Source organism: Embiotoca jacksoni, unplaced genomic scaffold, assembly GCF_022577435.1.
Source record: "Embiotoca jacksoni isolate LCO1_2020_lvr unplaced genomic scaffold, fEmbJac1.0.p SCAF_7, whole genome shotgun sequence".
NCBI classification, from domain to species: domain Eukaryota; kingdom Metazoa; phylum Chordata; class Actinopteri; family Embiotocidae; genus Embiotoca; species Embiotoca jacksoni.
The window spans coordinates 11,744,916-11,770,685 of NW_027185425.1; the positions used below are offsets into that span (position 1 = coordinate 11,744,916).

The 25,770-nt window shown below is 41.7% G+C and overlaps 1 protein-coding gene across 3 annotated transcripts; it reads left to right on the forward strand.

The window, feature by feature from the left end:
• Nucleotides 1-6,723: 6,723 nt before the first annotated feature.
• igf2bp3 (insulin-like growth factor 2 mRNA binding protein 3) lies at nt 6,724-25,252 on the forward strand. Of its 3 annotated transcripts, XM_069176924.1 has the most exons (16): nt 6,724-7,399; nt 8,428-8,488; nt 14,278-14,326; nt 17,801-17,852; nt 18,144-18,207; nt 19,023-19,301; nt 19,400-19,534; nt 20,063-20,185; nt 20,337-20,472; nt 21,121-21,252; nt 22,311-22,379; nt 23,391-23,513; nt 23,673-23,747; nt 23,899-24,030; nt 24,212-24,325; nt 24,689-25,252. In XM_069176924.1, exons 1-16 carry the CDS (start codon nt 7,225-7,227, stop codon nt 24,788-24,790), a joined length of 1,821 nt encoding a protein of 606 aa, XP_069033025.1. In that variant the 5' UTR covers nt 6,724-7,224; the 3' UTR covers nt 24,791-25,252. The 3 variants fall into 3 exon arrangements, with proteins under 3 accessions (XP_069033025.1, XP_069033023.1, XP_069033024.1); XM_069176922.1 differs by lacking the exon at nt 22,311-22,379; XM_069176923.1 differs by lacking the exon at nt 22,311-22,379 and having other exon boundaries at nt 23,394-23,513.
• The last annotated feature ends 518 nt before the right edge of the window (nt 25,253-25,770 follow it).

Sequence of the window (25,770 nt, forward strand, 5' to 3'; positions counted from 1 at the left end):
GTTTCTAAGGTGTTTTTCTCACTTAATGTGCATGAAATTGAAGTTGGGATTCAGTTGTATGGGTGGGAGTTAAAGTTAACGCTGTTAGTTGAGTGGGTGAGGTGGGAAAACAAAGAGTTTCACAGAACAAGGCCAACGCTAAGGTGTAGCGCATGAGAAGTTAATGTTCACACAGATTTAAAGTAGAGCCGTAGACACTCTTTCAAGCTACTGTATATTCCCCATACGTCCAGTTGTCTTTCACTCAGGCTACACCAAGGAAGACTACCAGGCTTTTATGAGATGATTTTCACGATACAAGATGTGGAAGAAAAAAAAACAACACTTAATATTTGGTAAATTGGCAACATAATCACAGTTTTGAGTTTACAATGATGCACGATAAAATGCAGTAACTTCTTCACTTTTGTGTGATTTTAACATGTACTTCACCTCATTGACTTTGTAGTTATTTTCCTTAAAGTAATGCTTCATTCTTAATGGGATGAATAGATGACAGAGTGTAATCAAGTTTCTTCTTTGAGTCAATGTAACCAGTCACATGTTTATGCATTAGGAAAAACCTGATCACCAGAGTAAACCTAAAGGAACGGAGGGCTCTTTATCTTGTAGATCTTTGGCTCAATAATAAGGCACTTCATTCAAATGGGGTTAATAATCACTGCTGACAAGTCATGGGGGCCCCTCAGAGTTATACATTCATTCACACTGATTCAAAGATAATTCTTATGGTTCCAAGAAAACCACTGGCTGGAAGGATACAAGGGTCAAAGTATGAGGACTTTCTCAAAAAAGATTATGCATGAGGCCAATAGTCCATGCTCATTATCACCTTGATATATATGTCAAGTGAACTCCATCAATGCACATTTTTCCTACAGAAGTTTGAATAACAAAACAAGTAAATTATACAGTTAGTGCAGTCACTTTTTAAATTTTTTTTATTTTTTTTTTATCAGATTTGGGGTAGAGAGCAGCTACACTGATAAAAGAAAATGGAGATTAATGTCTTGATTTTTATGGGTACGTCTGAGGTTGTGTTGTGCACGTTTTTCTTCCCTGAAATCACACAGGTGTCATGACAGGGGTCGCCTACCAATGGGCTGACCAGTAGGGGACACCCTGGGTAGATATTTACATTATTGGGGCTCCATGTGGACAAATTTCACCCATAGAACTTAATTCAAACATTTAGAAAGACGAACACAAGTACATTGTTTTCAAATAAATAAAAAAACTACTTTTTCATCGGACACAATGCATTTACTAAAAAGAAGAGCGTCCACACCGAAAACTTTGCAAAAAAAAAAGATCAACCAAATCCCTGCATTCTGATTTCACTTCAAATTGACCTCTTTCATCTTTTTAAGAGTTTTCTGTGAATTTCATCAGATAGTCTTACTGTAGAGGTCAGTGTTTTATACTGGTGAACCAAACACGCCAAGTATCTACACCATGTGCAACCTGTGGCTCGAACATGTATTTGTGATCAGATGAAAACTGGGAGGGGACAATGTCCGAAGGTTAACAGGCAGCAGCATGGTCATGTCTGTGGTCTGAACACATGAAGACTGGTGGGGGGGGGGGGGGGGGGGGGATGTAAAGGCTTAAATCCACCCCCACCTCCTCGGACCACGTTCACGTCTGAGCCATAAGCATGAGGTTCCACTTGGAATAACAAGTTTTACTTATTAGTCACAGCTCCTGATGATACAGAGGTCCACAAGAAATATAAAGCTGAAGTCTTTTTTTATCATTTTAGTTTGGGTTTAGAAAAAGTTCTTAACCTCAGTCAATGGATGATGTTTTTAGAAAAGTATATTTTTGGAGGTTAAATACATCCATTTATATCTTAAAGAAATTATTCCAAATTAAACCACAAAAAACAGCTTTTTACTGCACTAGTGCTTTATTCCTTTTTTTTTTTTTTTTTTTTTTTTTTTTAACTTTAAAATAATTTGGTATAGTCATAACAAAATTGTTAATTTAAAAACTGTTAGAAACTTGAATTGGTTTGCATATGTGTATACCTTGGATCTGAATTCAGGTGACAATCCACAAACCGCAGAAAACCTAAATATTCTGCAGTAACATTAAAAAGTTTGCTGGTTCAAAAACTCAGTTAAAATATACATAAATCATTTGTAATCCTTCATTGAAATCAATTACCAAAATCATGAAGTTAACAGTTGATCACCCCCTGGCACGTTCACTTTAATTTTCAACATTCACATGCAGTCAGTAACATCTATATTTCTAATAAGAGAGAACATAGAACTTAGTCCATTTCAGATTAAACAAATCATGCATTTTATTTTACAATTAACACAATAAAATGTAAATTTACAAGTGTGAAATCTTGAAGCACAACAAATCCTGTTTCTCTCTTCTTTCACAAAGCAAGATTTTGAAGAAATTGATTGCTTTTGAGCTGCCAAGGGAGACATTTTCTTAACACAAATCACAGTGTAACTAATCAATCAAGGTGCTGAAACCAGTAAACAACAGCAGCCAGAGGGGAAGTTTTCCCTCTAAGAGAGACAAAGCTACATGCTAAAGCACATGGCCGTACAGTATAGCTGCAATGAGTGACAAAGTCTGCAAATATTCATGTGACTGTGTGAGAACACCCAGTTTCCTCAAACTTCTGCACTGCATGAACATGTGCTGTTAATCTCATCAAAATGGAGTCATCTTGAGCTCACCAAAATTACAAGATCAACACATGTTTTTTTGCAACAAACTATATTTTTGTGGAAATAATGAAAAGTAAAAACAAACAAGAAATTCAAATGATTCCTTTTACACGCCTTGCAGTGTGTGAAATGCAGTGTGTACAGAATTTAACCAAATTACCAGCTACTAGATAAATATTTCTTCCAAAATATAGAGATAGTTGTGGCAAACTGATACAAAACATGATGGCAGCTGTATTTGGCTGCTATAAATAGCTTTTGAAGCTGTTTAAAAAAACAAAACAAAGCAGCAGTTATTTCATTTTAAATATCTTAACATTTAAATCATCCTTTTAGCTACTAACAATCTTGAGTGATTAAACTTTTACAGACGAATTTCCAGGATTTGAGTCCTGTTTGAAAAAAAGTGACGAGGAAAAACAAGAAAAGCTGCAGTTTCTTTTCTCGGATTATTCTTTTAAAAACAACACAGATATTATCTGAAATATATTTGCTCTTTCAGTATTTTACCAGCAAGCATTAACTCGTCATATACTGTTAAAAAAATAAATATTGCTTGGCATGTGTTTTGAGGGGGCACAAACCGCCATTTTCTAATGAGATGAGGGGTGTCATCCCAGAGCAGAATCTGTGGAGAAAACACATCCATTTTTGTTGGGCTTTGGATCCTAAATGAAAGCACTTAATGGCAATAGAAAACACATGTCAGGACCCAAAATACATGCATGAACTGCGAAAAGGACATGGTTTGCACCAGTCACTGTAAAGCTCTCCTCAACATGGCGTTCATCACACTGTTCCCTGACTGTCCGAAGCGGTCAGTCCCTGGATTTCATGTTAAGTGGAAAGAAAAGATTGGCAAAGATTTGAATCTCCTAACAATAAATAAATTAAAAAAAATATATATAAAGCAATCTCACCGGAAAACAGAATCCCTTGATTCACTGTAGCCTAAAGGGCTTTGCAAAAGAGCCTTGCGCTTGGCGACGTAGACTATCTATATCTTGGAGTGAGGCCAGCAGCTCAAAGTTGGGCTATAAACTGCGTTTTACTTAAACAATCTACCTCCCCTCTCGTCTCTCTGACTTTCCCCTCTAGAAATATCCTGGACTATCTTTAACCAGATCGATTTTGTCAGTTCTTTTTCCTCCACCGACATTAACGGCATAATTCTTCCCACATAGGATGCAGTCTAGTCTAAAACTTTATGTCAGTTTGCCCCCTATGGAATTTGTCCATAGCGAGGAGTCCTGAAAACTGGGGGCGGGGGGACTTTCTGTACATTCCTCAGCGATACATTCACTTCTCCTCCTGCAGAGGCTGCAGCCACACACATACGCACAGACAGGCTGCAGCCATGCATCAGTTCATTGAAACCGACACGGAGCCAGGCGAGCTCTCACATGACTGCCGTCGCTATATGTTCAGTGCCCCCTGGAAGACACCCTCCAGCAGGCAGAGCACATTTACACCGAGCTCCTCCGTGTTGCCTTTCGTTATTTCATTCGCAGTGGAAATCATTAAAGCCAAATAAACTGGGTTATAAAAAATTGTATGAGTCTGTCTAGGCCGACGAAAGGCGACCAGGCTTGATCAATTCCGTATATTGGTCCATACAGAATACATCTATGGATTTAACTACCGACTAAAAAAGTTATGAAGAAACTTTCCAGGAGTTGAAACTTGAAGCAAATTACAAAACTATTAAAAGTTCTTAAGAAATGCTCTAAAGGTGAATGTGAAACACTCTTTTATTCTCTTTCTAATTAATCTATTTAAATGAATGTCCCTTAAAAGTCAAACACAGCATAAACTTCCTGAAAAGCTGAGAACTGTTACAAAAAGCGCCACGGATTTGTCCCCCGGCTCGTGTTTCGTTACATCTTTATGCCTTATGACAAAGACAAACAGAAGAAACATGGAGAGAAATGCATAATTGGCGCGCTGATTCATATAGAATAGTCGAGCCGCGGAGCCAATGAATGAGCGCGTTGAGGCCGAGCCAGCAGCAGTAGTACGGAGCAGGTCTGCAGCGCTCTGATTGGACAGCCCTCTAGACCAATCAGAGGGCTCGGTGTGTTTGCTCAGCAGCAGAGGGGTAAACCCACTGAGACAGCCATGGCCCCAGTCTGAGCCAGTGGCTGAAGGGCCCACTAAACCAACACTGCCTTTGTAACCTGCTTTACATGAGCATGCACACCTAGGCCTATTCATTAGCAAACACTGCAGGGGCACAGTGCTATCATCTCAGCTCAAAGCACAGCTCTTTGCACTGGCAATTGCAGGGCTGCAGTGGAGGCTACACCCACCTAAACTCACTTTTTCAGCATTTTTTTTTTTTTTACTTCATGAAACACATTTAAAGTGACTTTTCAAAACAAAGCAGCAAATACACAATAAAGACATACATAAAAGAAGGTGATGTAATTTTACTTTTTTATATTTTACAGTTTCTGACTACAATTCACAGTTTTGAATCATATAGGACAACTCATATAACACATTTATTGTGATTAAAATATACCCCTATGTATGCCCTGGCTTGTCAGACATTACTGTAGATATCTCAAATTATGCTGTCACGTGTTCTGACTATTGAGCACACGTGAACAATATAATACAATATATGTAGTTTAAACCTCAACCAACCACACCTTAAGATGTTAACTTAATATAACAAATATGCTAAATATATACAGATATGCTGTGTATCAGATACACAAATCTAAAACTAATGCAAACTAAATGAAGTTTAAAATTTGTTCTTGGATTTGTTTTAAAGAGGCATTGGTCATATTGGCATCTACATGCAGTGGAATTATACTGCACACTGAAAAGTGTTTTTAATATTTTGTCCACCCTATTTACATCAATAAGGGTTGACTGCAAACACAACTGAGTGCAATGCAGTACAGTTAATCAGCAATGCAAACCATGGCCACCACAATAATACAACTGTCAGGAAGGTAGAAAAGAATAGGACAGAATAGATAGATTTGATAGATAGATAGATAGATGTTACGCTGATTAAATCTTTTTGGGGACCTGGTATTCAAATATTTGCATAAATTCCATATAGTATACCAACTATATATGGATTCACACGGACATTATCTTCAGAGTGACGTACGCTTAAACCATCGGCCTCTGCCTATGATTTACAAAAAGTCTTATTGACAGTTGTGTAATGTTTTAGACATGTATTCCACAAGTGAATGAATTGTGGCTGTGCTTTACATAGGACGCTAGGGGCACTTTTCTGTAGGAGACCCCTCCTTCTTTCAGTGCATTCAATCCATGCCGGAGGTATAGCACAGAGGATTCGCCATGTGTGTTTCGCTCCACATGGCCAATGCTTTCACGATGCGCCAAACAGCTTGCGATATGTGAAAAACACGTGGGGTGGAAGCACTCGTGTCGCCCAAAGATACCCTCTCAATATCATTTTGTGTGACCACGAGCAGATCGGGCCTGCTGTTGGACTTTGAGTTGCGGATCAGAAAGGGCATGGCTCCATTCCTGATGGAGATCCATGCCGTCATGAGGATAGTAATACGTGTCATTCCCACATTGCGTGAGGGCCCAAGTAGCGGAACAGGGTCCTCCCCTGTTCAATATACTTAAAATTAAATGTGTCCACCATGCAATTTAACAATACAGAGCAACATAATTTATGAATGGCCCCACCCCCTTTTCCTTCGACTTTGTCATCAGTGCAGCGCACTTAGCACAGCCGTGCGCACAAGCCCCCGCAATATCAACGTCTCCCTGCTATGGGCGTGCGTGAGCGCAATGCCGTTTTACTATTCCTCAACCGACCAATGAGAATGGAGGGTTTGCAGAGAAAGACACACGAATGTGATTCTAGTAAAGATACACTAGTTTCTCACGGAATCCCTTTACGCACAAGGCTCGCCAGGTTTTTTCCCAACACCAATCCACTCCACCTCCTTTTTTTCTTCACTCCCCTTTGCTGTCCCCACCCCAGATTCCCGTGCAATTTTCCTCAATCCCAAACACTTAATTGAGCAATTGGGATTCCTCACGTGTGGGCTGATTTGTAGTTTGAACACGTGGCTCATTCAAAAAAGCCGGAATCGCAGAGGATTTTTTTTTTCTCCCCCTTCTTCTCTTCTTCTTCTTCTTCTTCTTCTTCTTCTTCTCGGCTCTAGACTTAGAGGCGGGCGCCAGCCTTACCGTGTGTGACATTCTCTGTCTCTTTGCCAAGGGGTTTGGAGGAAGACACAAAGTAGTTTCTCCTCCTTTTCACCCAGCCCGCCATCGTTTGGAGACACGAGATTAATAATTAAGCATTTATTTATTGCGCGATAGAGACAGAGGGGCGAGGGAGCGCAAACGCACTGAGGCTGCCAGTTTAAATCTATCTGTGGCTTGAACGACCGGGAAGCACGCCACAGCCACTCCGTAGTAGTAAAGGCGATTTAGGCTACTCCAAACACTGCACATCCGCGAGAGCAAATAACTATCTCTCCCTCAGCGTAAAGATTGTCCCTTTTCGGCGCAGAACATGAATAAGCTATACATTGGCAACGTGAGCGCAGAGGCGAGCGAGGAGGACTTCGAAACTATCTTTGAGCAGTGGAAGATTCCGCACAGTGGTCCATTTCTTGTCAAAACTGGCTATGCGTTTGTGGATTGCCCGGACGAGAAGGCTGCAATGAGGGCCATCGATATTCTTTCAGGTGAGAATTTTTAGTGGTGTAAAAAGTGGTTAAGAAATACGCACGAAACTGCTGTAATTGTGTGAAGATTGCCTTACTTTCAGGGCCCCTATAAGAAATGCATGTAGTCCGTGTCGGGTGTGTGTGTGTGTGTGTGTGGGGGGGGGGGGGGGGTGTATCCAAGCATTTCTTTCTCTCACACAACCTTTACATGGCCTTTTGACACCGTGGGCTCAGACAAATGGCTTCCCGAGGTTCGGGTGAAATTCTGCCCTTGTAATTTCTCTGTGTAGCATGATAAAATGGTCGAGTAAACACAGTCATGAGGATGAGAATACCAAGGCTTTCCCAATGCTGCTTGTGTGCCGTTCAGGGCAGTGGGGCGCATAGGCAGCTGGGCTGTGGACGCCGCGAAGTGAACCTTTTATTGTGGATCTCTATCACGCAGCCCACTTTTTGGGGGGTCACGATTTGGGAGCAGTGTGTTGCTTTTACCAGTTCCAATTTGCAACTTGCTCTCTTATCCAGGTTTCAAAGTGTAGGCCTTCTCCTGTAGCCAGTACTCTACATTGTGAAGCCATTTCGCCCATGCTGACACACCAGGTGGTTTAATTGTGTTGGTCAAATGTAGGCCAACTAACTAAAGCCACACCACAATTTGCTTTTTGTATGTGATTCACTTCGTCTAACGGTTTGTTATTAAAGTTAGGCCTTTCTCAGACAGGACATGCATCAATTTAGTAGAACTGGCGTATTTTTTTTTTTTAATTATTTTTTTTTTGTACGAATGGGGCTAATGTCAGGCTCATTTGTGTCCTCGCACGATTAGTTGTTCGCACACTTTTAACAATTTGTGCTGCTGATATCACACTAGCTGAAAAAATATCCAGGACTCTGCCATGTTTGCATATGCCTGACTTGATTTTAGTACGCTCCATAAAATGAGTAGTAAACACTAACCCTAAACACATTTCCTAAAGCATGAAAGGAGGGCCGTAGGAGAGGTCAAATGGTATGAGAAATTGAAGTAGTTGTATTCTGTTTTCTAGGTAAAGTTGAACTTCACGGGAAACTTCTCGAAGTGGAGCACTCGGTCCCCAAACGTCTAAGGTAAGTCGAGTTTTTATTTTATGGGGTTTGGTTCAACTCGTGGGAGCTCCAGTTTTTTTTTTTTGTTGTTTTTTTTTTGCTCTGTGTAGCCATTTTCTACAAGAAGCCTTTTTTTTTTTCTCCAAGTGATAATGCAGGACACGTACGTTTCTGTTACTAATGGGCGTTGTTAATTCAGTGCTGTATTTTCATTTTGATTAATTCAAGTATGTTTTTTTTTTTTCGAGTGCTGTGGGGGTCAAATAAAAGGGGCGTATGGTTGTTGTACACCCTCCTCTCGCCATGACTGTAGGGTGCTACTAAATCGTTGTGCATTTAGGTTTAACCAGCACATGCCTGCATTCTCTCCTTCGCACATCCACTTTTGTGTGTGTTGTTTTTGGTTGTTGTTGTTGTTGTTTTGCACACGTAGCCTACATTATTTGAAATGATTTGAGGCTTAAACCTCAGGGCGAGTATTGAACTCCTGAGTGTGCAGGCTGGAATGTGTGCAGAGTGAATGCAGGCTGGATTTGAGGCGTACAGGCCTTGTGGAGTCGTCCATTTGAGAAGGATCTGCCCGTCATTCTCCCTGACTGCCCTGCGCTTCCGCCCTCCTCAGCACATTGTGCTGCTGTTGCACGAGATGGACTCCCAAACGCGAGTGGAATGGGAGGCTTGGGGCCCAAGTCGCGATAAAAAAGCCTTACTTTCAGAGTTGGACCCCCTTAGCTACACTAGGTGGTTGTGTTTCAGTTAATTACGCCAAAAAGTGTACTATAAATGCGTATATTTCCCGTGTGGTCCACGTAATCTGTGCTGTGGACGTAAAATAGAGTTTTTGACATTGTGTGCGTATTTTTTTTTTTTTTTTTTTTTTTTTACTGGTGACGCAATTCGCTCATAAATAATCATTTTCCTGAATTAAATTAGATGGCTCTTGTTTGGTAATTGCTGTAATTATTTGTAAGGGGTATTACACGTAATGTGCATTGTTTGGTTTCTTTAACGTTTGATTGAATGATCAGCTGTTTTACGCAAAGTGAGAAATTACGTTTGAAAAAAAGAATCGTTGTGAAACACGTATGTTTTAAACTATTACACGTGGCTTAAATTAATTTATAAAGGGCTTGGATTTTTTTTTAAATGGAGAAAACGGGATTTTTTTTTTTTTTTTTTTTTAAATTGGGGGGGGGGGGATTTATGTGAAATGTATTTTCCAAATGATCACCATACAAGGTTAATCCCCTGATAGGTTGTTGATCTCAGTTGTAGTTTGGATAAATATACCAGGTATGCTCTTTGCATCAAATCTCGAGACCTTTCTCCAAATGTTGCTCATTTCAAAAAATTAAAAAAAAATAACTGGTGACGTTGCTGTCTTTTACTGCAGCCTGTCGTGTTGGCTATGGCAGCAACAGAGTCAAGTTTCAACCCTACTTTAAAAAAGTAAAAAACGTGCCCTCCCTTTACAACATGGAACATAGCAGTAGTCAATGGGAACAGTATTCTGAGTACAGGCTACACACACACACACACACACACACACGAACACACACACACACACACACACACACACATGAGCACACACTGGGGGCCCCTCTTTGCATTCCAGCCTGCAAATATCAGCTGGGGGCTTGGCCAATCATCATGGCTTAACCTTTGAACCCATCAGGAAGGGGAAGTGCTATTAGATGGGGATCAAGGTGGGGTAGCTACAGTTTGGGGTTCACAAAGATAGGACTGCGTAGGGTGACATGGTGTTGAGTGTGGTCAAACTTTGGTCAAAATGATATTGATGCACATTCCTCTGAATCTGTCGACCAAGAGACCATCAAAATGATCTCTTCTGCATTTAACAAAACATCTGCTATGATTATAAGTAACTCCTGAAAATATACTGTACGCATGAGGAACACAACAAAATTGGTTTAAGTGAAAACACCTTATCTGCAGACTGCCCACATTGTGTTCTCTGCTATTTAACCTTTACTCATCTTAAAGGGAGTTACATTTTACTTGGCCTGACTTCTAAAAAATATATTGTGCTTGGCTTTTAAAAAAATCTGCCATTTAAAGATGACACCCACTTGTTCTCGACAATGTCTTGTGCTTTTATGTATTTGTTCTGAGGACAGTGTGCATTTTTCAGTAGGAACTCCAGCATGAATCAGAATCTTACAGGTTTATCTACTTTTCGAACAGCCACATTTTCCCCAATTAACATAAGTTTCAAATGTCAATCATATGTTAACTTTTGGCCTTGCTTATGAGTAAAGTGTATTGATTTGTCTTTTAGCAGGGCAGAACTGGGCCATAACTATTTTTGCCAACAGTTGGGTTCATTTTTTTTTTTTTTTTCCTTTTACATTTTTTTTCCCTTCATGATATTTAATTGTAATTATAAGCCAAACTGAATTGCTACAGTAAAATAAAATGCAGCTTGCCCATCCCCATACATACACATGCATCACATGTACAGCAAGAAAGAAAATGTCCTGACTATAGGAGGGGTGGGGAGAGAGAGAGAGAGAGAGAGTGTGTGTGAGAGAGAGAGGAAAACGGACATTAAACATTACGTTTAAAAGTATAGTGCATAATTGCTCTCAATAAGTGGTGTAAAGTTGTTGTTGTTGTTTTTTGTTCTTGTATGACCATTACTTTTTTTTTTATATCCCCTAAACCAAGCAGTAATAAAAGTTCTATAAATTGAGACAATAGTGTAGATCGTATCAGTATTGTTTAAAAATTTAAAAAAATGGCTCCTGACTTTTATTACAAGAATTCTAGGTCACGGGGTCACTGTGGGGCCCCACCTGCAAAAAAAACCTGGGATCTGGGATGGAGACTTGGGGTGCCAGAGAATTATGAATGTGGCCCCTTGTTTTACTCAGACTGCAGGAAAAAGGTTTCTTAACTCTCCATCCCTCTGGGCTCAAATCAGAATGGCATTGTATTTTAGCTTTCTCTTAAAAATGTGTGTGACTGTGAGGTATAGACACTGATGCGTAATGCAGATTGCAGAAGTTCAATTCTAACTTGATGTTATACTTTTTTTTTTTTTTAATTTATTTATTTTCTTCCGATGATTTAAATTCAACCAAATGTCAGTGTGAATGTAGCTTATTGGGTGCACGGTGTGCATATAGGGCCTGTGAGAGGGCAGTTGAAAGCAGAGTGTGAGGAGTTCAGTCATTCAGAACCTCTGCATACTGAATAGTCAATGGCTGTGGATGGGCGTTGAGCAAAGATCTCGTGTGTCCCACACTGTCCACAGCAGTAATGACGTAGAGTGCTTCAGTAAGGGGGACGATTAAGAAATGAATACAGGTGTGGCGCAGTGTCATGCTGCTTCACTTGCAACTCCTTGAGTTTTTTTTAATTTTTTTTTAATTTTTTTTAAATATATATTTATTATTGTTTATTATTATTATTATTATTATTATTTTTATGGCTGCATGTTCATGCTTACGTCCGTGTCTGTACAGCCACTTGTGTGAGCAGGCTCTCCACTGTGTAGGTCTTAGCTGGGCGGCCGAGGGAAGGGCCGAATGTGTAGGATGTTGGTCCATTTTGAAAGTAAATAAGGAGCCCGGCCTCCTCCTGGCCATCACATGATGAGCCAACCCCAGTCACTCCTGGCCCTTCCTTCCCCCTCCCACTTTTAACCCCGCTCTACATGTTCCTGTCAGTGGACTTGTCCGTGTCCATGGCAACAGGGCCCCACCCCCACAGGGCAGAGAGGGCCCTTGTTACCCTTGCCTGAAACGGGGCTAGTCCCCCCAGTACACCACACACACACACACACACACACACACACACACCACCCCCCTTCCCAAATCAAAGGCTGGGACTGGGGAATGTATACCTCCCCACCACCACCACATACCCTGACTGACTTCTTATGTGTGTGGAGCTATAGGTTAATCCGACTGGAAGTGCTTTGTGCATTTGCACATTTCGCATGGCGTTCCCACTGCAATGCAGAGCGCTCACAGTGTGTTGGGAGAAGGGGCGAGATCAGCCAGGAATGGCACAGTGGGCCGGAAAGGGCTGAAATTCCTTTTGGAAGTTATTTGGGAATTTTCTTTACAATTCGCTCATTTAGATTTTAGTTTCCTAATGTCTCAAATTTAATACATTAAACTGCTGCGGGCCGGCTTCTGGTCATAGTGGCTGAGCTGAGGAATTTCAAAAATTGTGGCCCTTGTTTGCACATACTGCGTATGCCTGTGTGGAATGTTTAAGTTTTTGTTGCAGGTCGTTTTTTTTTTGTTTTTTTTCCCCTTAAATTTCTGGTCTTGGTCTAAAGCCTGAGTTTACAAATGCTGCACGTTGTAAGGTGTTATCTTCTACCCAGCAGATTACAAAACAGCCATTAACAGTGGAGCTGTTAGTACAAGTAGATGAGCTGCATTTAGGCGTCATTTAACAGCTCAGTGAAGCTTGAGGAAAGGAAAAGAGAAATGTGTGTAGCTTAAAGATTTTACACTTTTGACTAAAAAAAAAAAAAGATGTTTGCACACAGAAATTTGACGTAGCTGCACATACTGCATATGTATCATGTGTGGTGTGAGTGTGAGGCTGGTTTGTGGTCAGGGTTTTATCCCATGTTTTGTGTGCGTCTGTGTGTTCATGCCCCAGCTCCCAGCCATATGTGCATTTTGTCCCTTTAGGTTAGCGTGTGTCAACAGGCGGTGGACTTTGGAGTGTCCTGCACTTTTCTCACATTTTTATGCAACAGCTACATGTAGGTGGACATTTGTGAAACTCTGACTCACTGATCGTCAACTTCCATTGTCTGCATGGCCTCCACGCATCGCCAGTGTACTCGCGCTGTTGTGCGCAAACCATAACTGCACTACGAACCATAACACTAAAAGGAATGAATTGGGATTTCTGCCCTTGTTGTTTCTAGTGACGGAGCACAGCAGCACCATTGTCACTGCTAGTCTGCACTCGCTTCTGCTGTATGCACACTCTGTGAACAAGCACGCAATTTTTGACTCTTCCCATTTAGTGTGACGTGGCTAGCGGAGATTCCCTTTGGTTTCTGTTAGGCACCCCCCCCCCCTCCACACACACACACACACACACAAGCACTCGCACACTCACACCCCTCTTGCCCCCATTATTTGATACAACAGCTGGATGCTTCTGGATAAATGTCTATTTTGGTTGAAATGGTGGGCCTGACTCTTGCAGTGGTTGAAACCCCAGGATGCAATGCTACAGGGCACACGCTTGACTCCAAGTGTGGGGAGAAGACGTTCAGATGCCAAATCCTTTCCTTTTCAGTAGTTTCTTCCCTCTGCCCTCTCCTTGATGCGTCTTGCTACTCCTTTCTCCAACTTCAGTCCTCCCTATCTCATTCTTTGCGCTTTGTGTGAGACCGTGGGTGATTGAGGAGAAGGGCGTGGTGTGTGTGTGTGTGTGTGTGTTTTAGCTGGAGTTTTAATGACCCTCAGTGTAGTCCACCAATAAGTGATTCCCTTCCTCTACCTTTTCTCACGATCCATGTTTTACCCGGATGTCTTGGTGCACCTGCTGAGTTGGTAATGGAATGAAAGAAGTCATCTTCAGCTTCTCCAACATGGTTTGTCTCAGCAGATGGCAGAGGGGGTGTAGACCTCCCCTCCCCCCCGCCCCCTGTCATTTGTATCATTGTGTCCTTGGTATTGTTGGCTATTAACTGTCTTTTCACCCTCTTTTCTCCCATCTACCTTCATCAATTCTTTTTTTTTTTTTTTTCCCCTCCCTCTCTCCTCCTTTATCCATCTCCCACCCTCTTCCTGTCTTGTTCTCTCCAGGAGCTGTAAGCTGCAGATCAGGAACATCCCGCCTCACATGCAGTGGGAGGTGAGTGCTAACAGGCTGCTAACCGCTTCCAGGGCGGGGCACCATGGGGCAGCCCAACTGGGCTCTCATTTAGTGGCCTCTGGAGTCACCTTGCCTCCCTTTGGGTATCAATTGAGCACGCACTTGGTGATTCCTTTGAATGGCGCGGTAGCTTAGGCCAGCGTAACATACTGACCAGTGGGAGAACTGTGTCTCTGTCATTATTGCTAATGCCGCTGGACAATGACAATAAGAATTATTTTTTTATTTTTAAACAATTTATCTACACAAGATCTTGAGGCCGGGAACAGATAAAAATACTTTAAAGACGTTATGAGATGAAGTTGGGTCTCCTGATGATTTTTTTTCTGGGTGTAACAGAGAGGAGAGTGTTTGTTTGAAGCATTAAAGTCATGCCTGTGTTGGCTACCTCCAAGATATGTGAATTACAAAAAACAAAAATTGTGTCGACTCGGTACCAAGGATCAAATGCACTTAATATTGGAAACGTCCCTTAATTGTTCTCTCATAGTGTCTTTAAGCACTGATCACGTGCTACTTTGAAAATGAAAACCGTTCACACCATGGGTTTTCTTGTTGGTGGGGGGAAAAAAAACATGTGGAAATTAATTAAAAATAAACTGTGTTGCCTGAGGGGTTGTGAAAGATTCGTGTGACAGGGGAGAGGGTTGACCTGGTCAGCCCAAGAGTGCAGGTCCTTATATGGTGTAAGGGGCATTTCTATTTTTGTTTAGAAAGTCAATTTACTTAATCAGTAAGTTGTACTTTTCTGTTTTGTGCGTACAAGAAGTTTGGGTGGTTTGAATTTACTAGTTGAACTTGTCTGTGTTGCCTTGCCATGTGGAAGGGGCACAAAATACAATCATCACTTTAATTCAAACCGTGGCTGTGACCCTGCAAGCAATAGAACAGTAACACGCAGGTCAGGGTTTTTAAGTCTGTCAGTGGTGCTCATTCAAATTCAATGAAATTTAAGGACGTAGTTGTCTTGGTGAATACATGACAAGGTATTTTTATGGATAGTTTTTAACTGAATAGCACATCATGAATAACACAATCCATAAATGCCACTTGAAATTACTATGCTGTCCTGACACTGACAAAATACACCAGTGTAAACTGCAAACGTCCTTGTCTCAGGTTTGTGCCGTCACATTAAATTGTACAAGTGTTATATCATAATCATAAAAAAAGTATCTGCTTCAACATTATGTACAAACAGTTTAAAGCTAAGAAAATGAATCCCAAAATAAAAATTCATTATTTGCTTCGAGTCGACTCCGAAATGACAGTTGCATGGACAACTGTTTCAACACGGGTAACAATATTCAGCCCTACAAATTTTCTGTGACAATTTTTTCAGAAAACCATGATTGACTTGATCATGCAAAACTGTCCTCAGTAGCGTAGGTTCGCTGGATGTTCTTAAGGTAGATTTCTAGATGATTTAAAGTGAGATAAAGCTGCCAAACTGACTCTCAAAGTCTCTGTGAAGTCTCAAGTGCAGTTTGTTTGAATTGTTCCTTAAAAGCTTTCATGTAAAAATGAATAATATAGGTAGAAATAGTCTGCTCTAACATGGTCAGATTTCAAGGCCATTGTCTGATTAGTAAAAAAGTGTGTGTGTGTGTGTGTGTGTGTGTGTGTGTGTGTGTGTGTCATGTATTGCACGTCTTTTTTTTCTGTGAGATAAGGGTTGAATTTGGTGTCCATGATACATTCTCCTTTGATTACACACTAATCTGCTGGGCACATGTAAAATTATGTGCTCTTAAATTTGTCAGAAAACTATTTTAAATTGTTTTTTTTATTTGCACTAAAGAGGTTTTTTTTTTTGTTTTTTTTAAATCATTTGTATCAAACTCAATTATTTTGTTAACTTCCGTATGCAATCTCACGTGGCATGAACACAGCTTTATGTGGCTTTTTCCCTCCGTTTCTGCAGAGGTGTTACTGTTGTAGTGTGTGCTTGCAGTGATTTAAATAAAGACTACAGAAGCTTAATGAGAATTTTGTTATAACATTTCACAACTGTTCAGTACTATTCTAAATTGTAAGGTTAATGTACGCCTTTTAGATTTCATCCTGATTCACTCACTGATCAAATGGCTACAGACAGGCTCAGTGTTTCGTAATGGTGGGCTCACTTTGCCTACGCATGTCCCCTAACTGCAGCTCCAGATCCACCCATGTTCCTCCTATGTGGCGAGCCAGATTTTTGCTTTCTCAAAAGGTGACATGGAGGGTTCTCCCTCACAGTGGGGGAGGGGTTAGAAGAATGGAGGAGCAGAAAAGAATGAGATCTTTTGATGCAAAGGCCTTGTATGCATGTTATCCGGTAGATAAGGAAACGGGCCGTGGTGAGAGCCCTACAGCCGGAGAGTAGTGATTTTAGAGTAGTGGCGTGCTCACAAGCTGTAGTGGGTGGGTGGGCCTGGACTGTTTCCCCTTCCCGTCCATGTGCACCGATTCACAGAATGTGTAGCATGAACTCGCACCCCTCCCCCAGCTGCTGCTTCCTGCTGGAATGTACCCCACCCTTTCCTGAATGGCCTGGATTTCCATTGGCTGGGCTCGGTAGATGGACAGGCGGCGTAGCCAGCCAGCAGCCGGCAACTGTTGGCTTCAGGGAACTCGTATCAGTGCTGGAGCAGCCAATGATGGAGTGGGGATGGCAGGGAGGTGGGCGGTTGCTTGGTTGGTGGGTTGGTTGAGTGGAGGGGGGCATGGACCGGTCTTGTTGGCCAGAAAGTGGGGTTGAGCTCTGGGGGGCGTGGCCTAGGGTTCAACTGTGCATGGTCTGAGGTCTTAGCTTAGTTAAAACCCTCGCTCCCCCTCTTGCTCACATCTATGAATTGAAATCCTGTGGTCTCCAGATTTGGGCAGGTTGCCAGTTTGGCATGGCATTTTTTTGGGATTTGATAACAGCTTTTTTATTTTTCATAAGCTTTTTTTTATGTGTGGTTCCAACATGTTAGGAATTCTTAAATAAATGTTACTAGTATTTATATAAAACAAACCTGACCGCCTATCAACTGGAGCTTTGTGGATTTGTTATTTTCTATAAATTGCCAACAATTATCTCATTTAAAATATATATTGTTGAATGCATTAGTCAGCTGTGTAATTATTGTGCTGGTACTTCTAAAATAATGATATTTTTTTTTTTTGGTGATTTTTTTTTTTTGATATTTTTTTTTTTTTTTTTTTTTTTTAATATATAAAACTGGTTCAGCACCTGGAGCACAAAGTGCCCTTAGGGGAGACTCATAATTTGACATATAAGCTTTTACAAAGAGGCAATAAATGTATCTGTGTAACTCAACATTGAACTCGGAGCTTCAGAATTAATGGTGTGTGTCCTGGCAGCGAGCTGGGCTGGTTCCCATGGATGAACTTCTGCTCACTAACAGGTTCAGGTCAAAGCCTTCAAAATCACCAAGTAATTGTGGCATTTCTTTTCTTTTCTTTCAGGTTTTGGATAGTATGCTTGCTCAGTATGGTGCAGTAGAGAGCTGTGAACAAGGTAACTAGACTGTTGATTTAGCTTTATGTTGCAAGACTGCTTAAAATGTAATTTCACCACCACAGCAAGACACACTTCACACTGCATTCAGGGTTACTGTGCCATGTTTTATTACGGTACAAGCTTGTTTTTCTTTTAAATAGATGATTTTAGAATTTCTGAAGGGGTTAATTTGTAATTGTTTAATGAGGGGGGGAAAAAAAAAAAGGAAAAAAAAAAATAGCCCGGGGTGGTAAATTGTGTCACTGTATTGAATGTGCAGATCTGACTCTGGTGTGTGTTCTCCCACAGTAAACACTGACACAGAGACTGCAGTTGTCAATGTTCGATATGCAGCCAAGGATCAGGCCAGGCAGTGAGTACACACACACACACACACACACACAGAGTGTGTATTCACATCATTAAACTCCATCTCATCTGTCTTGATGTCTTTGACATGGATCTGCTCAAGTTTTCCACTTCACCCAGCCTCCTCTATTGGACACTACATCCACTTCCTGTGTTTACTGTTCTTACAGCGCACCTGATTTCCTCCTTCCAGACTGGTTTAATTTGACATGCAATGATGACTGGTGTGTGTGTGTGTGAGAGAGAGAGAGAGAGAAAGAGAGAGTGTGTGTGAATGAAGGCATGTGCTTGTGAGAAAGTGTCTGTTAGAGAGGGAGGGGGGTTAAATTAGCCATCTGGTGCCCCCTGGTGTACATGAATCATACTACAGTGCTGCACAAGTGGTTGAAGGAGCCTTCAGGCATAATTGATTGTTTCACTAAAAGTCTAAATCTTCAGGCTAACAAGGGAGAAGGGTATTAAGTGTGAATGCTAACATGAGGTTACATTGAATTTGTTTTAGCTCATGAAAGGTGATGTTTGGCCACTGCACTACAGATTTAGGGGCACTTTAGGTGCAATTTATTCTTCACGTCACTTAAGACATGAACTGTATCAATTTAGATCGAAACCTCTTTTTGTTTTGCTGTCCGCACTATTTTAAAAAGTGGAAGAGAAAGAAATCTAACGTGAAGCTTCACGTTAATTGCCTCAACAGCAATTTGTTGCATTTCCCTCCATGACTTCTGTCTAAAACCCTTCTTGTGCTGTTAAATCAAACCCACTCTGGTGCAATCAAGAGTTTTATTACAGAGACTGATATCTCTTTATTCTCCCCAGGGCAATGGAGAAGCTGAATGGATCTATGATGGAGAACTATGCCTTGAAAGTGTCTTATATCCCAGATGAGACGGCTGCACCAGAGGGTCCTTCACCAGGGGGCAGGAGAGGCTTCAACGCCCGCGGACCCCCTCGATCCGGCTCCCCAGGCCTGGGTGCCCGGCCCAAAGTGCAGTCGGACATCCCGCTGCGCGTGCTGGTTCCCACGCAGTTCGTAGGGGCCATTATCGGCAAGGAGGGCGCCACTATCCGCAACATCACCAAACAGACTCACTCAAAGTACGTACAGGGAGGTCAGGGGTTATATACTGAACACTACAAGTGCAACATTACTGTTAAAGTAAGCTGACGTGGTGCTCATCTTTTCTGTACTTCAGGATCGACATCCACAGGAAAGAAAATGCAGGTGCAGCAGAGAAACCCATCACGATTCACTCCACCCCTGACGGTTGTTCGAACGCTTGCAGGACCATCATGGAGATCATGCAGAAAGAAGCCGTTGACACAAAATTGTATGTTTGTACCAACAAAAAAAACAAAAAAATTGAGACAGAATATGTTAAAATAGTTACACTTGGTTTTCACTATTTGTGTGTCGACCTATAAATGTGATAAACCTGAAGTAGTCATTGTGGTAAACATGCGTCTATCCTAACAACTTGTTAAAATGCTGTCAAAACCAGAATAATATATTATTTATAATTGGTAGATGTTTGTGGGTGGAAATGCCATCATAGTCAGGCCTGTAAAAGTTGATTATATTTGACCAAAAAAAATGACTTTGACAGCTTGTACAAAGAAACCTTAATGCAAGACACTGAAGCTGTCGAGTTTTCGTTGCATTTCAAAATGTTAAAACAATAATCCATCTCTCCCCTCTTCCTTTGCTTGTTGGCTTTTTACTGCACCTTCCACAGTGTCCCTTTAGAACAACGTTCCACATTTTTTGATTTCTAGGACAGATAGTATTTTGGATACCAGGACGGGTTCCATCTGAATGTTATTCGCAAAGCACTTGACATCTTATCCTCCTCGTGCAGCACTGAGGAGATCCCACTGAAGATCCTCGCACACAACAACTTTGTGGGAAGATTGATAGGGAAAGAAGGACGCAACCTGAAGAAGATCGAGCAGGACACGGGGACCAAGATCACAATCTCTCCGTAAGACTCCTAGATACACCGAGTTCAATGACTGCTCTCGTTATTGACACCGTTTTTAGTGGATACATTAAATTTGAAATGGTGCCAGTTATCATGACATTTTATCCCAATTTATACGTTGTATGTTCCCCCGCCTCGTTGTTCTGTCCAGTCTCCAGGACCTGACTCTGTACAACCCGGAGCGGACCATCACAGTGAAGGGCTCCATCGAGGCGTGTTCAAGGGCCGAGGAGGAGGTGATGAAGAAGATCAGGGAATCGTATGAGAGCGACATGGCTGCTATGAACGTAAGTGCTTCAAATGGGAAATGTGAATTATGTTCCACTGTAATGGAAAGTTTCCACAGACCATTTGCTTTAAAAGTGAAATGGACAGTTTGGGACCGTTGCTAAAGTTGACATAAAAACAAGTAACCAGAAAACAGTTTTTAGGAAGGAAATGGTGCTGCCATAGCAACACTTTCATATCCTCAATCTTCATGTATTTTTTAGTGGGATCATATTTAACATGTGTCAATACTATAATTCTGAGAGAAGATTTATATTTTTCTACACTATGTTAAGAAATGACTAAAACAGGAAAATTCTGATTATTATTATCAGTTCTTTCTCAGTTTTTGTAATTTACCTTTCAGAGGATGTGAAAACAGCAACTGGAAAAAGCATGTTGTTTACAAGACGGACAATGTAAAACTTAATTTTCTATAGAAATTGTACTACTAAAAATACATCCAGAATTTGAAAATATAAATACTCAAATACTTTTTGCCACAGTCCTGCTGATGTTGGTCTGTAGTTTCTGTCTACTAACTTGTAACCTAAATTTCTTCTTTTCACTTTCTGTTAGTGTGACTTAAATACAAAGAATTTGTAGTTTTGATGAGCAAGCATCGGACTTAAGATGTGAATTGTGCTAACAGAAATGTTCTCCTCCAGCTCCAGTCCAACCTGATTCCAGGCTTGAATCTGAACGCTTTGGGTCTGTTCCCCAGTGGAGCGCCAGGCATGGGCCCCTCCATGTCCAATGTGCCTCCTCCTGGAGCCCATGGTGGATGCTCATCATTTGGAGTAAGTGACCGTTTCTTTTGCTTCCTGAGCTGCGTCTTACCTCATACACTACGGCCCACTTCCAAACCGGCCCTTACACACACTCACTCCATCCGCCACATTACATGTCGTTCCAAACCAGCTGCCCTGAAGTGGTAGTGAATCATTAAACCCTCCAACACAGAGTCTGCATCGACGCAGGCTTATGAACCTCGCTGTCTGAGAAGTGCAGCACTGCTGTTGAGACCGTAATGAAACTCCACACACCTACAAATGTTTGTTCCATGCACTTATTTCTAAAGAAGTAAGTTACCTTGCGTCAGGCAGACATTTGAGAGACTGTTTTCATGGACACATGACGGGATAAAGGTTTGTATTTTGAAATAAATGCGCTGTTAAAAAAAAAAAAAAAAAAAAGGTACATGAAAATTGTTGATTATTTTACTTTACTGTGTTGTACAATTTCAGGAGATCAAGATTCGTATTAGATTTAATAACGTCTGAAAAAGAAAGTATGTGGCCATAAAAGTGTGGGAGAGAGTTTACATATTTTAAGTAACTTTTCCTCTCACAAGCCTGAGAGGAAAAACACCTCAGCTAAATGTCAGTGCTGTAGGCTATGATATTTATATAATGATGCTTGGTGGATGAATATACAGTAAATATAAACAATTTATTCAATTTTGATATCTTTCTAAAATGTTTTGGGTACCAGGTTTATCATCTTTCGCCACATCTCGTCATGCTTCCACCTGTTTCTGTAGTTTCCGTTGAATGGAGGTGAGGGAGTCTCACAGCTTGTCAGTGTATTCAAACACTCCCCCTTAATGAAGACACCCTCCACGGCCGCAATGCGACTCCACACCGAGTGACACTCGGTCACTGAGTGGGAGTGTGTAGGGGCCGATTTGGAATTGGTCCTACGTTACACAAACCCAGGGCTGGTTGAGTTTTAAATAAAACATTTTAACTTTGTCTGCTGCACCCCTGCGTCAGACCGGTGAAAACTACAATTAATTACAGCAAAAGCAGAGATTCGGTCTTTAGCAGCTCCGTTTGATGTTTCTTTTTTCCTTTAGTGCAGTCCTTATGGGGGTGAGGGGCCATTTTGGGCTTCTATGCTGTCGGCGAGCAGCCAGCCCCTTGCTGTAAGTCACCCATCCTGAAGTGCTTTGCACGGCTTGTGGCTGCTCGCTGCGGGATTAGGGGGAAAGGTCTTCTCCATCCAAGTTCTCCTCCAGCTGCCTACTGATCTCTAGGCAGGCTTCTAATGTGTTAAACCAGGTGGACGGGGAGACACAAGTCCTGAGGGGCAAAGGTATCTTGGTTAGAAGTCGTGTTCTCGATCAGTTTCACCAGATGTTTCAGTGTTATTTCTGCCAAGCATAAAGCACTAGCAGTTGTTTCAAAAAGCGAGTAAAGCATCCTCGGTCTCCAAAAGCCCATCTCCAGATTTGTAGGCTGCCAAAGCAAGTTGTTGGTGAGCCCTCTGCTGACATATTGACTGAAAAATTGGATTCAATCCAAAAATGAGAAGCGCTACTTGTTGTTCTGTTTTGACAATGCAGCCATCTCTCCTTCCAGCACTCAACTCAAACACTAAAAACAAGTGATGTGTTGCAGCACTTTTCATCAAAGCTTCTGTAAATAAGCATTTATTGGCTGCTCTTCCATTTTTGGAGAGTAACGTCTGAACATGAGCTTCATTTCTCGATACCACCGTCCACACGGATGATTTTACAGGTGGAATTCATCTGTTTAACACTCAACTACTGCATGTATCAAAGTCTGACTGGCTTTTGATAACTGAGTGAAACTGAAGCCATTTTCTATTAGTTTTTAACTCTGATCTGAGCAGTGGCTTTGGGGACATGCTGTGTGACACCCTTTCAGAGATGAATAATAGTGTCACATTGCTAAGAAATTCACACTGGACATCCTGACTGTAGCATCTACGTATTGGTGCAGGACAGATGTGCCACATCTGACAAACTGGTGATTTTTCAAATGGGCGTACGCTCTAGTGTCTCAAAGAATTTAACAACTTCTGCTAGACCGACTGTCTGCATATGCGCCTTGGTCTGCAGTTACTGTGTGTCTCTGTCTGAGAGAGTGACATCCTCTCTTGGCCACGGTGGTACTAAGGTGTTTCTACACAGCAGGGACACCAGGAGTCGGAGACGGTTCACCTCTTCATTCCTGCACTTGCAGTGGGAGCCATCATCGGAAAACAGGGTCAACACATCAAACAGCTGTCACACTTTGCTGGAGCTTCAATTAAGGTGAGTGACGGACGGACAGGCTGTGAAATTCTGAATTTAGATGATAACACGGAAATGCCGCCTGTCTTCCTGTTATCACCTGATCGATAGGAAGTAGACGTGAAGGTGGCTGTTTTTGTTGTTGTTGTTTTTTTTATGCTCGGTGTTTGCTCTTTACAGATTGCGCCTGCAGAAGGAATGGATGCCAAGGAGAGGATGGTCATTATTGTTGGACCACCAGAGGCTCAGTTTAAGGTCTTGTTTCCTTTTTATGAACACGTTTCAGTTCATTACATGCAGTAAAGGAATATTTTTTTGTTGTTGGTGGTGGTTTTTTTCTGTGAAATAATCTTCCATTTCCTAAATGCAGCATCAATAATCTGTACTTGAACCTGTCCGGCTGCAGGCTCAGTGTCGTATCTTTGGCAAGCTGAAAGAAGAGAATTTCTTTGGACCCAAGGAGGAGGTTAAGCTGGAGGCTCACATCAAGGTTCCCTCCTTTGCTGCTGGACGAGTCATTGGGAAGGGTGGAAAAACGGTAAACAATCACTGCACTAGCTGAACGAATTCAAGACAGAACTTTATAAAGGTTAAATGGTGACCAACATTACATTTTGTTCCAACCAATGAAAAATTAAGCTTTTAAACATTGGTGTTTTCAACCAATTCTTTACACTTGATTTTTTAAAATTATTTTAATCTCTTTACGTCGCCTGCAGGTAAACGAGCTGCAGAACTTGACCTGTGCAGAAGTGGTGGTGCCCAGGGACCAGACGCCTGACGAGAACGACCAGGTTATAGTGAAGATCAGTGGACACTTCTTTGCATGCCAGGTGGGTCACGTAAAGAAAAGAAATGTACAGTATCTCAAAAAGTTGTTTCTCGGTCTGTTCAATAGTGCATGTTGTATTTTCCTGTGTGCAAACACAGTACAGTGTGTATGCCTTTCACCACAGCCTTGCAAATGGTCATAAACCATTTTTAACAGCAAGTGCAGGTTGATTCCTATTCAAAATATAACAATCTTATGAAAACCCAGCTATCTAAATATGGTTTTAAATTCAACAAGGTGTTGCCCTGAAGTCACCTGTTGTTCCCAGCATGCCGAGAAGAGTTTGGACCCGACCTTGAGGCATCCCTAGAAGATTCTTTGGTTCTGTGGTCTGATCTTAACATGTTCTCCTCGTGTCGTCTAGCTGGCCCAGAGGAAGATCCAGGAGATCCTGGCTCAGGTGAGGAGGCAGCAGCAGCCTAAGCCCACATCTGGAGCCCAACCTCCACTGCCCCGGAGGAAGTAAAGCTCCAGAGGACCTGGAGGAGTGGTGACTGAGTCTGCCGGAAGACTCGACAGAAGGACAGATGCAGCAGAGTCCAGGGGGAGAAGAAGACAATGGGTCCTCCTGCTCATCTCAGGGGTCAAAGGTTCTTCGAACCCAGCCAAACATCCACCCCTCCTCGTCTTACTTGATGGACTTTCAAGTGTGGCCGGTAAGAGACGCCACGCCTCGAAAACTCCACCCACTTCACCTCTCTGCAGCTCTGCGAGAATGTACTTCTGAGGGCTCCCACCACCGTCACCTGCCCTCACATGTACGCACCCCTCGACAGCTCTCCTCCTCCCCCCACGGGTGTGTTACATTTATTTTTTTTATTTTTATTTTTATTTTTTTTTCTATTTACACTAGAAACACAAAGAAGAAATAAGGATCCCCCCTCCTATCACCTCCTCAGTGTGGTACTTCAAACATGACAAGATGTTTTGGTTGACTTCAGATTTAGTTAACACTTTTTTTTTTTTTTTTTTTTTTTTTTTTTTTTTTTTTTTCTACTTCTCAGTGTTTAATTGGTTGATGAAGCTTTCTCATGACTATTCTGTGGAAAGGAAAAGGCATTGCTATCAAGGTCCTGGTCGGACCAACAGAGGTTTATTTGGGGGGAGGGTTGGCTCAGATTGGGTGGGCCATGTTTAGGGGAAAGATTTTTGTTTTAGGACAGGACCCCTGAATGGTGGATTATATGGGGCGTCCTGCTCTTGTAATGATAGTGGCATTTTATAAATTCGGATGCATTTTATAGATAGACCTATATACATAGATGAATATATATATTTAGAGGTGAGGGCAGCGCCACGACTGACATTTAGGGAAATGGTGCCCAACTGCTGCTGCCCAAGAAAACCAATTTAATATGCATTTTACTTAACTACCTCAGGATCTAGTACCTCAGAAGAGAAAAGAAAATGATTATATATATATATATGAAAAAAAAATGTTCCTTT

Coding starts and splice junctions, on each gene's coding strand:
- igf2bp3 (XM_069176924.1), top strand. CDS start 7,225: ATGAATAAGCTATACATTGGCAACGTGAGCGCAGAGGCGAGCGAGGAG. Junction 7,400..8,427: donor GGCCATCGATATTCTTTCAG/GTGAGAATTTTT, acceptor TCTGTTTTCTAG/GTAAAGTTGAACTTCACGGG. Junction 19,535..20,062: donor GAAGCCGTTGACACAAAATT/GTATGTTTGTAC, acceptor CTCCTCGTGCAG/CACTGAGGAGATCCCACTGA.